The 13,097-nt window shown below is 44.6% G+C and overlaps 1 protein-coding gene across 1 annotated transcript in view; it reads left to right on the top strand.

Annotated features, from left to right (window-relative positions):
- The window catches only part of LOC142803815 (calcium/calmodulin-dependent protein kinase kinase 1-like), an 82,093-nt gene that overhangs the window by 19,381 nt on the left and 49,615 nt on the right, over window positions 1-13,097 (top strand). The window contains exons 5-10 of the mRNA XM_075889942.1: window positions 1,831-2,053; window positions 3,185-3,373; window positions 6,232-6,285; window positions 6,883-6,934; window positions 8,159-8,280; window positions 9,370-9,406. Coding sequence (XP_075746057.1) covers window positions 1,831-2,053; window positions 3,185-3,373; window positions 6,232-6,285; window positions 6,883-6,934; window positions 8,159-8,280; window positions 9,370-9,406 — 677 coding nt within the window. The remainder of the gene's footprint in view (window positions 1-1,830; window positions 2,054-3,184; window positions 3,374-6,231; window positions 6,286-6,882; window positions 6,935-8,158; window positions 8,281-9,369; window positions 9,407-13,097) is intronic.

Raw genomic sequence — 13,097 nt, 5'->3', positions numbered from 1 at the left:
GATAAAATAGTGGCTGCTGACCCGCAACTCACAGAATTTAATCCCAGCTGCGGCTGCATTTTCGATGGAGGCGAAAATCTGTAGGTCCGTGGGCTCAGATTTGTGTGCACGTTAAAGTACCCCTGTGGGTCGAAATTTCCGGAGCCCTTTACTACGGTGTCTCTCTTAATCATATGGTAGCTTTGGGACGTTAAACTCGACATGTCAATCCTTTACAGTATTCGAAAAAAATACATGGCAGTTCTTGATGCCTATATCAATACACTGCCTACTCATTATTATTTCCGCAAAGTGACCAATAAACAAAATTATAAAATTAGTGACCCGACTGCTCGCGCTGCTCAACCGTTCACTGTCCACCCCATATATGTAAACACTGAATCTTGACCAACAGGGTCAGTGGGAGGTTTCTTCTGTGCGCTGTTCAGGAATGAAAATTTGCTGCATGTGCGTTAACTAGAAGCGGACTGCGAGTCTCTGTGTGCAATCGGAACCTTCTGTCTCTCACTACTCATTAGCAGCGACTGGCATGTTGCAGTAGAAAACACCGATCTATAGCTGCGTGCTTTGCGCCTCCCCAGGTGTCTCCCGTGCTCAACGCCGCCGCCAGTGTGAGTGTTAGCGCTATTGGCTCTCTTTAGCGGGAAATGGCGTAAATTTTTGAGCTGTAGTGCACCGCCGTCGGCATCTTTTGCCATTTCCCGTAGCAGAAAAGCTGCGCAGAGACGGTGATGCATTACGGCCTTTGTGGTTGCCACGAGATCGGAAGGAAGAGGTGGAAGGAATGGATTCCTTCACTAGTGTAAAAAGCGAGATGTCTGCGCTATCGTGACGTAAGGCTGTGGTATGAATGCTGGTGGCGAGTTGTCAGCACGTCTGGCCGCAAAACATTCAAGATGGCAGATAGTGTGCCGTCAAAAATATTCAGAATGTCTTCTTGTGCATCATGAACGGATCCACGGAGGGGAATGGCCGTATAAATGTCACTTTATATTGCGCGCGTACCTGACAAGTAGCTAGAACCGTGTCGTGAGGTCCTGAGAATAAGAAAAAAAAAACACGAAGACGAGCGCTAAGTTCTAACTGTGTTCATTGTGCAAGAAATGAAAATTTATTGTGACAAAAATTACGTGACCAAATATTAGCAATAGAAAAAGCATTAGCATAGCGATTAATGAAAGAAAGAAAAGCATACGTAGAAAGAAAGCTCAGGAAACAAGAAAACAAACAAATATATCACTAGTTGCCCTGTGTTTTGTTCGATATTTCTTGAGCTTTTTCTTTAGGTATGCTTTTCTTGTTTTGAATTTTTTTCTGGCTAATTCTCTTTGTGTTACTTCTGTTTTGCCACGTGGTTTTTGAAACCTATATATTTTCGCGTTCTGCACAGTAAACATAGTTGGAAGTTAGCGTTAGTCTTCGTGTACCTTTTGGTGCTTGTCTGGAGCTTACAATATAACAATTATTATGACCCACAAGCTAGCCCAAGACACCACCTTTCCAACTCGTGGTACAGCAGTAACCGAGACTAGCTTTTAAAAACGCATTGTATTTGATTTCCAGGTGCACTCCAGTTTAAAAGTGCATTCTGTAAAGGCTCTAGAGAGTTGATGACCTGGCCTTCCGTTTGACGCGGAAAAGCGGCTACTGAAGATTGTCGTGTCAGTGGCACTTTTTAACAGAGCTCACAACGTTATCTGCTATCGTACAGCCTAGTCTCAATCTTCGTCCAGTCCAGTCATCGAGACACGAAGCCACCGTGTCGGCAAGCAGTCATTATACCGGATATGTTTTGTAAACTCTCAACGCTCTTCATCTTGCTGGCGTTAGGCTGTCGCTGTCGCCATGCCGGCGTGTGTCGAGCCCGTTCCTGACGGCGCCGGAACTGGTGCCGCCGGAGGTCTTTTTGCCTCCGTTGTCGTCGCCGCGGCAGCAGCAGCAGCAGCGGTCGCCGTCGCCGCAGCGTCTGCCGAACCCCGAAAGCCCCCCGCCGGAAGCCGGAGACTTGCAGCGAAGGCGCCGACTGCCGCGTATCACCTACTCTATGTCACAGGTGAGGGTATAAGAGAAAAGCATTAAGCATGCTCCTGACTTTTCTTCTCTGCGCGCCTTGTATAGCAACATCGCCTTCGCCCTGTTGCATTTGCTCATATGGCGAGATCGTTGTCATGGTAATAGTCAATAATAGCTGACGCTTTGGCAAGAAAACCTTGTGAATTCGTGGCAAGAAGAGTTTTGTAGTGTAAAAGATGGCAGCGTCGGTAATAAGACAAAATGAAAACATCTTCGTTGGTGCTTTAGGTACAAATATTAAGCATGCCTATGAACTAGATGCATTCGCAAGAACGTGTTTTCTTTTTTTCTCGTGAGATACGAAAGCAAGGACAACGTACTCAACATTGAGGTTTTGCCTTTAAAAGTGGTTTTTGTCTAACCATATACATCGAAGCTGTTTCAACTGCTCTTCGTTGGAGCCAGTACGGGTCCTTGAGTGGGAATTCAAGTGATAGTCGTTTTACCTATAAATAAAACACCTCCCTAAATGTGTAAAACCTCTAGTTTGCCTGGATTTGCTAGTTTCAATTCTTTTCTGTGAGAGATTATTCTTCTTTGAGAAAGAAATGATGATAAAGCTATATCATTCCTTCCACATTTACCATTACTCGTTTGACAAGAGAAGTATGGAAGATACGCATGTGGTGTCTCTTACGCCATATTTATGGCGTCGTAGGACCCAGTAACCCATATTGACAAAAAACATCTCACATAAAATTTTTCGCAGCAGCATAGTTGAGGCAATTGCGATGCGGGACATATCATTACAGAAGCTAGCTCTCCAGTAGGTAAATGCACTAACGAAAATGAATTTTAGCGAATTTGGCCGCAATAGACCAAGCTTGTTATTTGCTGTTCATAAACATTAGCACAGGGAACGCTTCAGAATTTAGAGTCGCCATAGCTAAACCTATTAGGTAAACTAGAAGTAACTAGATAAATAGAAGCGCCCCCTTGTAGAGATTCACTTACATAAAGTAAAATAAGAAGACACGCGAGGGGGTCAAAGATGACTCATTGCTAGAGGTGTTCGTCGAGTAGGAAGGCTCTGCACGAACGCAAATTTGCAAGAAAAGTCACAGACGGGTTGATTCCAATCATCTGTCCCTTCTCTCCTTCACGTACGCAGGACTCCCACCTGGTGGGTCCTGGTCCAGAGCGGGCGTTGTATCCGGCACTCCCTTACTCCCCATTCAGCTCGCCTTCATCTTCACCCCGGCTCGGCCGCAGCATACGCGAATCACGTAGGGTCTCCATCGAAGCCCACAAGGGCTACACGCAGCTCAACCAGTACAGGCTCAAGGAGGAAATTGGACAGGTGAGCTGCCCAAACAACATTACGATGTCCTGAAACCACTCCAACGCGTCATCCTGCGTGAAGTGCCATGCCGTTGATAATAAAGAACATTCTCTAAGAAGCATTCTGAGCTCACGTGAGGGGACTGCTGAAGTGGCAAAGACACTCACTTTCAGCTGACATTAAACCCCTAAAACATTACACCATGAAAGTTCATGAGCAAGCACATATTTCTTTGTTTACTATAATAATCTTCATTTTAATGTGTTTATTGTGTTTTATGCATTTTATGAAGCATTTTGTCATGGGTGGGTCCCACAAATCTAGATCACGAAGTTTTAGGAAAATTTCATCCAGCAAGTGGGATGAACATACCAAAAATACGTTTTCAAATTTCTAACGTCAGGCACAGAGATTTTGACGCAAAATTTAAAATTGAAATTTCAGCCTTGAATTTCCGCGCTAACAACGAACTTATGCTAGTTAACCTTATGGCATTGTAGTTCTCAGAGCGCAGTGTGTCAATATAAATCAATTCATTGTTGTTGTTTTTATAGTCCCTTTAAGCGATGCTGCCAGTTGCGATGGATATAGACTTGACTGAACCGCGCGTGTGTGCGCCTCATGGTTGTCTCTCCCGGATGGTTATGGGTTTTCACAAGGTCCAACGAGAACACGCTGAAAGCTTTACTGAGACCACGGAGGAAGAGATTTTTAGGAGCTGAAACTACCTTTAGAACGGGCGTCTGCACGCGCCCGAGCAGCGTCACATTAAATACAAAAAAAATAACATGCTCCAACAGAGGCATTTCAGTTGGCGGCACCATGCGGCGCCAAGCCGCAACCACGAAAAATAATTGGAAGCGCAACCTTGAGGTGGCTGAATCTCCCGCTCCGGAGTTTAGAGAGCAGCTGTTAACGTTCAACGCCATAACCAAACATTATCACTTAGAACGCAGGGAATTCCCCTTGCCACATTCTAGACTTAACAGGCCACAGGCGGTTACATTAAGACTTCCACAGACGCGGACGTGCCCTAACCCGGTCGTCATGAATAAAATTAATCCTGACTGCGGGGTTCCGATTTATTGTAGTAAGTGTGGGTGCTTGCTCAATTTCGAACACATGCTCTGACGCTGCTCGGCAATGACCGGTGCGGCTTCTCACGGTGAACAGCGGTGGAAGCGAATGCTGCACAGCGACGAGCTGGCGGATCAACTCAGGGCTGTCCAGAGGGCCCGTGTGGCGGCAGAGGGGCTTGGCCTCTCTGTCTGGACGTGGGAGCAGCCAGCATCAGTCCTGGCCTGATCCTCTGGACTTCAATAAAGTTCTCTATACCATACCATACCATACCGGCCGAGCATGACGGGACGCACTCGGCCGAACGCCTTCCACGTACCACTCCGTGACAGCGGCAGAATGCGAGCAACGCGTGCGACCGGTTCACTCGAAAACCGAAACGGTGGCAATTCTCTTTTCTGCCGCAAGATGCCGCCAGCATGATTTAGATCTCCAGCAATGTGACGCTATCTGGCTGCCTCAAGGAGCGGAGTTGCACCACTATATCTTTGCTCTTTCGTGAATGAGACAGAGTTCAAGAATTTTTATACTTAACTATTATATACAACAGTTACCTAAATAAGAAAGACCTGCCTTCTATGTCGCTAGGTATAAAGAAATGGAGTGTTTCAATAATCGGTATCAACCCATTTTGATATATATCACACTTGTGTCAGAGAAAGAAGCGCTGCTGGGTCATTATGATTCTTTTTTAAAAGAACACGAGCTCTTGCGGGAGGGTGGAGTTTCTAAAGTAGCAAAAGTTTAAGTAAGAAAAGACACTCACAAAGACTGCCCTGTGTTGGTTTCTTTGCAGAGGATGGAGACTGGAGCAGTAATTAAAAGTACGTAGCTCTTAGAAAGGCAACACACAGGAAATTATGGTAAATTCTGTTACTGCGAGTGCGTTGGCAAATGACACGGCTTACAAGTATCTGATAGTCGAGAGGGAAGAATATAAATTGGTGATAGGGTATTTTCCAGAGCACAAGATGTCTTCGTGCTGAACCTTTGCATTCATACGCGTTGCGGGCCTCTTTAAGGTCCGATCGACAATTCAGTGCAGTGACAGACATGCCTCGTGGTAGCTATATTGTATTAGAAGAGGAGGCGAGTGAAGATGACGACGCTATCTTGAAGAACAAAGATTTCCTGTCACCTTAGGTAAAGGTACGTAGAAAAAAATGTCGATGCCAATGTAGATCATTACTTGCGCTCTAATCGTCATCGGTTGACTCTAATTGGAAAGCGAATTCTTCGCTGTGCGCTAACAATAGCAGGCTGGCTTAGCCGCGCGCGCAGGAGTAGAGCTTCGAAAGGAGTAGCTCGACTCGTTGGTGACAGTTCAAAGACTGCTTTACTGAAGCTGCAAACAAAGTTGGAAAGGAAGGAGATAGGTAGAATAGAGAGAAGGAAAGATCGGAGCCGGTTCCACGAAGACTACCGTGAGAATGGTGCGGGCGAAACCCCCTTTGCTCCCGTCGGCTTTGTGTTGCAGGCCCTGCTCTCGATCCGTGAAATTGGGCGGCGAAGATGAAACACTTCGATGGTGCCTGTATGGTGGGAAAGCAGGACGAACCCTTCAGAATTCTTAACAGCCAGTAAACCTTATATCGGAGCCTCGATGAACTACAGATATTGTCGTTCCTAGTTTGGCAACAATTTCTGTAAAGATCACGTCACACGGTGCATTGCTCTTAGCTTCGGTAATGGCATTTCACCGAAGTGGTTGCGTTGTTCTGATATGTGTATCCGTACACTGTTTCGCTAGGAAAAGGTTGTCCGCGTGTTTTAACGCAATATGCTCGTTTCTATTTCAGGGTTCTTTTGGTATTGTAAAGCTGGCGTACAGCGAAGAAGACGACAGTCATTATGTAAGCACTTCGCAAGTATTCTTATCTGATCTGATGTCCCATACATAGGTCTAACGTTTCATTTATTTCTATAGTTGATGACAGTGATGAAATGCCTAATTATGACACGTATATCTGGTAGACGTCCAACATGTGATTTGAAATAGAAAGATTAACTTTAGACGGCTCCTATTGCATAAACTGTTTATTGGCACCCATAGAAAATAATTGGACGCACGCAAGCTGAGAATGCCTGCTGTCACTACGAATAACATTGAGAGAGGTGACAAGATGTCACAAGCGGAACAACACAGTGGTCATAAGGTAAGGACCAAAGAGGAATGTTTTGACCACTAGTTAAATGGCTATGTCTGAAACACAGCAGCCTATAGTTCTCCCATACTAGAGTACCACATAATTTAAACCGTCGATCATTTATTCTGAACTCACGTTGAATTGTCAAAATTATTCTCAAATATAGCATTTCCTAAAATTGACTAAGAAAACCGCTAAAGAAAAAGCCATCGGAATTACGAGATACATGACAGATGTGACTCATATGCTCATGCATTTGCAATTGGCGGGGACGAAATCAAATGCGAGTTTGTTCTGTCACAGGCAATGAAAATCTTGTCCAAGAAAAAGCTTTTGAAGAGGGCTGGAATGTTCGGTGAGTTTTCTTCAAGCAAATAAAAATTATGTGTCTTTTAATTTAAAGGTTTTCTTCGTAATGTTAGCGCAAATTGATTATTAATGTTCTTTTTTTAATTTCGTAAGTTTATGTGGAAGTCACAATGAGAAATGTTTATATAAAAATCAGATTGCAATTTCAACGAACTTTTATATTCACTGTCACCTCTTGTATATATTTTCTAGCCGAGCTATATTCTGTATAAGAAGCATCGAAGGCTTGTAATTAGGACAGAGCTCTTTCTGGCATTTTTATTGCTTTATAACTAAAATATGCTTTTAAAGAGCACTCCCTGTCACGCTGCTGTTCTAAATAAATACCACGACAACTTGTAGGCACTTAGCCAAGTATTCTCTATTGTCGAGACTTAATATTCCCTCGCCAAGCAATGTACATGAAGCAAACAAAAATGTACCATTTTATTTGCATGTGGCTTCAATAATAAAATACTTGAACATAGCACAACCTGATTCCTCAGTAGCTGGTTTATTGCACTAGCAATATGAGAACAGGGTGGCAAAAAAATGGAGCACACTGAGACTCATAAGAGCTTGAGGTTCTTAACGCAAAAATGCTGAGATTATGTGATTATGTTGAGCCAGTCTGAATCATACGCCAATTCATAAACGTACTGTCCTGCCGGGCTCACTGGGACTCAAGCTCACTGAAATGTTAGAATGACGGACTCGCTCCGGTTCAGACTGGCAAAAAGCTTTCTTGATCTGGCTACCTAAGCCTCAACCGCGCAACAAATTTTTGGCTCATCTGGGCGCTCGCCAACTCAAAGTCACCCGTACTCAGATCTTATCTCATTCATATTTAGACTCACGAAACTCCTGTTTAGCCTGACTCTCTCAGACTCGAATTCAGTGAGATGTTACTCACATGGGCTTATTGACGCTCATACTCACGGCTCGATTCGGTTCCGGGTGAGTCGATTCACAAGCGGGCTTGCTGACCAGTTGTAATTTGCGTAATCATGCGCATTACAAAATGAAAGTTTGCTAAATGTCGAAAAGCTCTGCCAATTCAGATTTTCTTTAAACTTTGTTTATGAAGGGATACTTTCTTCTTTAACGTGCTTCTTTTTTTTCATTTTTTCTTGAAAGAGGCGAAAAGACAGACAACGAACTTTAATGAATTATGAAGAGTTAAAGAGCTGAGCGGGACAACCGAAAGTTTATTGTTCGCGTTTCTTACCAGGACGCCAGCCACCCCCTCGAAGAGGGCGCAGCAACAGCACCAGCAATCCTTTGGACCAAGTGTACCACGAAATAGCCGTCCTTAAAAAATTGAACCACCCAAATATTGTCAAGTTGGTTGAGGTAGGATACTTTTTACTACATTGCATTTTTCTCGCTTATTACAGAAAATACAGCGTTTACTTATTCAGATGTGACTCTTGAAATACTGCCTCGGCGGCGGCTTTTGCATTGTAATAATAAAGGCCGTTAACCCTACTGCCGCTCTCCAAGGAGAGAAGCATGTTGCGGAAGTACCTGAGCTATGCAAAGCGCGCATACCACTGTATAGGTCCAGGCCATCTCGCACGGCTTTCTAACTTTATAGCTTCATGGCAGGAGCCAATTTTTTATCTGCGTTAGTAGAAAGAAAAGGTTTAGGCGTGGTGAGTTCCTTTGGTGACTCTATACAAATAAACAGAGCGAGTCAGAGCAGAGCACCATCGAGAAAGATTCCAGCGACCAGCAGTGCTAGGTGAGCGAGCCGAGGAACCCCGGCAAATTCAGTTTTGGGCTGCTGACGGAGATGCATTTTTTAGTATTTCCACCTACTACTAAAGCTTGCTCGTTAGCGTTAACTGTTCCCGTTAGATGCAGCCTAATGGCATAATTTGCACCTTTGGAGCATTTAGCAGCACAGAAGGCCATTTTGGCGATAGGGCTGCCTGATGGTGTTTATGTGCATGGCTTTGTTGATATTTGACAAAGCAACTAGTAGTGCCTAATTTTCCAGCAGATTTCAGGTTCTAAAAGTAGTTCATTACGTCAGCACGGTAGCACAATAACTAATGAGTCAAATGAATGAAAGAAGGTTTATTGCCAAGCGACTAAAACTGTGAACAAGGCTCCCGTGTGGGAAGCCGAAACGTCTTCTTAAGTTTTGTGTATTTCACCTTGGTCGGCGTTTTTGTTGTTTTGCACTATGTTTGTCCCCGACCAGACGGGATTCCGTCGGACTCTTGACTATAAGTCATGATTTCATTTTCACGCTTGTTTGTGGTAATAGTTTTGTGTGTGTGTGTGTTTCCTTATGTTTGAACAAAAACGCAGTCGTTCACTTAATCACAAACAACACACCAGCTGACCAGTACCTTCTTATATTACTTTTTGTTGTTATTTGGATGTCGGCGCTTGTTCGTAAACGTCTTTTTATTGCGATGTCTCTTATTTCAGGTTTTAGATGACCCTGACAGCGATAACCTCTACATGGGTGAGTAAAGAGTCATATTCGCACGCTCGTTGCTTGAGAAAGGAAGAGTTAGGTGTGTGTTTTGTGGAGCAAAAGCGTCTCAGTTGTTACTTTGTTGTGTTTGAAAAACACGCTCTTTTCGCAAACGGAGACTGTGCAACAATTGTAGTGACCTTTGTGTGCCCGGTAACTACAACGTGAACGTTCTATAGTGAAAGCCCAACGCTAGCCAAGACCTACAGTCGTCCCCACCGCGAGATAAGGGCTTGTGAGCGAGCATCGTACTTCTCAACTCTTAAGGGCAAAGTACGCACGGAAGATGAGAACGCATGCCGCCGCGCGCTCATTGCGCCATCTTGCTGGTAATATTGAAAACGTGTTAGTTCCCTCTTTATACACGCACCTCCGCGTGCTCATTGCACCATTACGCTAGTAAGGCTGAAACAACGCCGACTAAATTTCAAGGCCGAAAGGCTCCCGCAGTGACGTCAGAGGTTGGGGGCCCAGTTGCCCAACTGAGCATGCTCAGTAAGACTTTTTTTTCCACATCTTTTATTCGGCCCCATCTAGCCGCAGCAGCTGCGAGAGCGGGAGCGTTGGTTCTCCTAAAACGTGAACGAAACACAGGCTTTCCGCCGCGTTCGCGGCGTAACTGGGCCCCCACCCTCTGACGTCACTGCGGCAGCCTTTCGGCCTTGAAATTTAGTCGGCGTTGGCTGAAAACACAATAGTCCCACCCCCACCCCCTGAGATGCCCACCACCAGCGGTAAGTGGTAGATATAAATATCTTGCTGTTTGAACGTTGAATGACGTGCTGCTTGGGGGCTCACTGGTTAACGCCTCGCATTCATGACTAAGAGGTTCTACGTTCGATTCTTCTCACCGGAGTCTCTTTCAGTATTTTTTTCTTTCTTGCGGTTTTTTATATATAGATACGTATACATATACGGTGAGTAACGGCGACGCCCACGTCGACACTGACGCCGGCGGCAAAATCCAGTGGAGAGGGTTCATATAATTGCTGTTGCAATAAAAGTAATATAGTTTTGGTGTACTTATGCTTGAAATGCTTTCGCGATGACATTTTAGGTCGATCCGAACAGTTAACTGTGCTACAGGTCCGCATTTCATTAAAAAGAAGAAAAAAGCTCTAATGCCGGCATCAGGCGACTTTTAATGGCGGTGGCTTCCGGGACACCAACGGCAGCTTCAGGTGGCTTCAACCACGCGCGCTCAATGCGCCATCCCGCTCCTCCTAGTAGAGATCAGTGGCTTTGTCCCTCCCCAGGTTTCTCTCCTGTGCAACGCCGCGGGAAGCCAGTGTAGGCGTTACCACCCGCTGTATACATGGTTCACTTTAGCGGGAGATTATGTATTCTTTATCCTCTTCGGCCATCGCTACAAGGCATGGCGCCATGTCGCCATCAGGCACAAAACATTAGCAGCCTTTTTCATTTTCTCCAAAAACCACTTGCTACCACTCCCCACTTACGCTCACCCCAAGAAAAATCGTGGCCGACCAACTGCGTATACACACGATGCGTGTTGCGTTTCTGTCTAGTCGGGCAGTGGCGTTCAATAATCTAACATGCCGCGACTGGCAGCTTTGGCCTGAGTTTGGCGTCCATTCAGACACGGCTCTTCTGACTGTACCACCGCAATCGTTGATTCCGCTTTCGCCCCAAGCACCTGTGACCACAATGGTCTATTTAATCATTGGCCATAGACACTAGTCCACGGAATGGAGGTGTATGACTGAGCTTCAACGTGGGTTCATCAATAAAAGACGCTATAGCTGTCAAACATCAAGAGACAGTGTGCCAGCTCTCATATTAGTGTACGGCAAATATTGAACTTCTTCTGTAAGAACAAGATTAACTTTCGTGTTACACCGACACGTATGATGGGGATAACCATGTTTTTTATAGCTACTAGGTAAGCTTTCTTTCACCAATGGAAACTACGTCGTAGTAGTGTTCAGAGAGTAAGTAAAGTATGGTCCTCACAAACCGTGTTCTCAAATTTTGAGGTTATCATTCGAAATCACAGTCGCTAGACATTTTGATTCTAATTTCAGGTGGCAATATAACTTTTTTAACCTACTCTCCTATAGGAACTGCTTTTAAAACAGGCCGTTCACTTTCGGCTAGAACGCTTGGCATCAAAGTTTTCACAATCATAAATGCTCGTTCCGACACTTCGGCTCCATCTTTATACGCAGCAGGTTAATCGTGACGTGAACGCACAGCCTATTCAATCTATATACGCCATCTATCAAAATCTCGATGCGCGTCTGCAGTTGGCAAAGTAAAGTGGGAAGGTACAGTCAAGGCAACAGATATGTGATGCCTGATGCACCCATCGGGCCGACACTATTTCAGTCCGCGACGCATCGATCTACGAGCCAGTCGCCGATAGATAGCGTGGAAAAGAGAAATGCAGACGGGGCTTCGTATATTCATCGAGCACGCCATGATGCTAGTCACGCCGCTCGTTTAACATGGAAATCAGGCCGGTTAACTATACGAAAACAACAAAAACCTCAAAAATCCGAAAAATACAGTAACAAAAACGCGTCGTAGGGAAGGCAAACAAAAAAGAATATGGGTCTTGGGCGCAGGTAGGACGGTGGGTTGCTGGGAAAGCCCACACATATTGGTTTTGCTTGTAACTGGGGCACTGCATGCAAATTTAGCAACGTTTTTATTACTCCCCGTGGAAGGTTAACTAGAAAACTTTTCTAGGGACTGCACTGTAGCTATACCAATATTATTTTTGAAGATTCTTGAGAGCTTATTTTAACTTACTTTATCAGAGGTTACATTTTATTCAAAACAGGCTGCCACCCTAAATGAACCAAAAAGCGGGATTTTAAGGCCTTGCATTTCTCTGGTAGGCACAATATTAATGGAACTAAGAGACAGTAATGTCAAGAATAATACAGGCATTGTTATTCGTTGTATATACCACAATTGATATAAATACCATCCCATATACTATCTTTGACATCTGCGTCTGTGTGTTTGAATCAATATTCTGTAGCCTCGAATTTCGCCCCGACAGTGCAAGTATTAACGCTGCTCTTTATTATCACAAAAAGGATCTCAAACAAAGTGCTGTCGTTTAATAGCTTCTTTTCCGATTTGTCTCAAAGGTAGCGCGTTCAAAATTGACAAAAAGGAATTCGTTGAAGCTGCCGCTTGACAAATGATAAATACCTTCGCTGAAGCCGTTTGTCTTGTTCACTGGCATACTGAAGCACTAGGGAAATCAATTTATATTCATTTGCAAAATGTACAAGTTAAGTATGTATTTTTTTAATTAATAAGTGCTGCCTTTGTATTGGGTCCGAGTTTTGCAGAAGCAGGCAAGGACCTTAAATATAGCGCGTAGTTTTCATATTCTCTAGAGTCACTGAAAACTCGGAGCGATTTCAGCAGACGGTCATTCATGGCGTTATTCATTGGCGGATTCAGAGTGACCCACGAACTTTGCGCAGGAGCACTCCACTCTGGCGGAGGGCAACAGAAGGGAATCTACCAATAGAACGCACGCCCTCCCTTTAGAGCAAATGGCAGGGTCAGAATGGAACGCGATGCGTGCGTCTCTCTTCTTGCTTGAGTGGACCCGCTGGGCACAGCATAGAGTTTCTTAAATATACACTAGAGGGAACTCTGGCGCCAGTGTCTATGGGAGCTGCAACGAACGGCG

This window comes from Rhipicephalus microplus, chromosome 3 (assembly GCF_043290135.1).
Source record: "Rhipicephalus microplus isolate Deutch F79 chromosome 3, USDA_Rmic, whole genome shotgun sequence".
In the NCBI taxonomy this organism is placed as follows: domain Eukaryota; kingdom Metazoa; phylum Arthropoda; class Arachnida; order Ixodida; family Ixodidae; genus Rhipicephalus; species Rhipicephalus microplus.
This window is presented reverse-complemented; position numbering and strand designations above follow the sequence as displayed.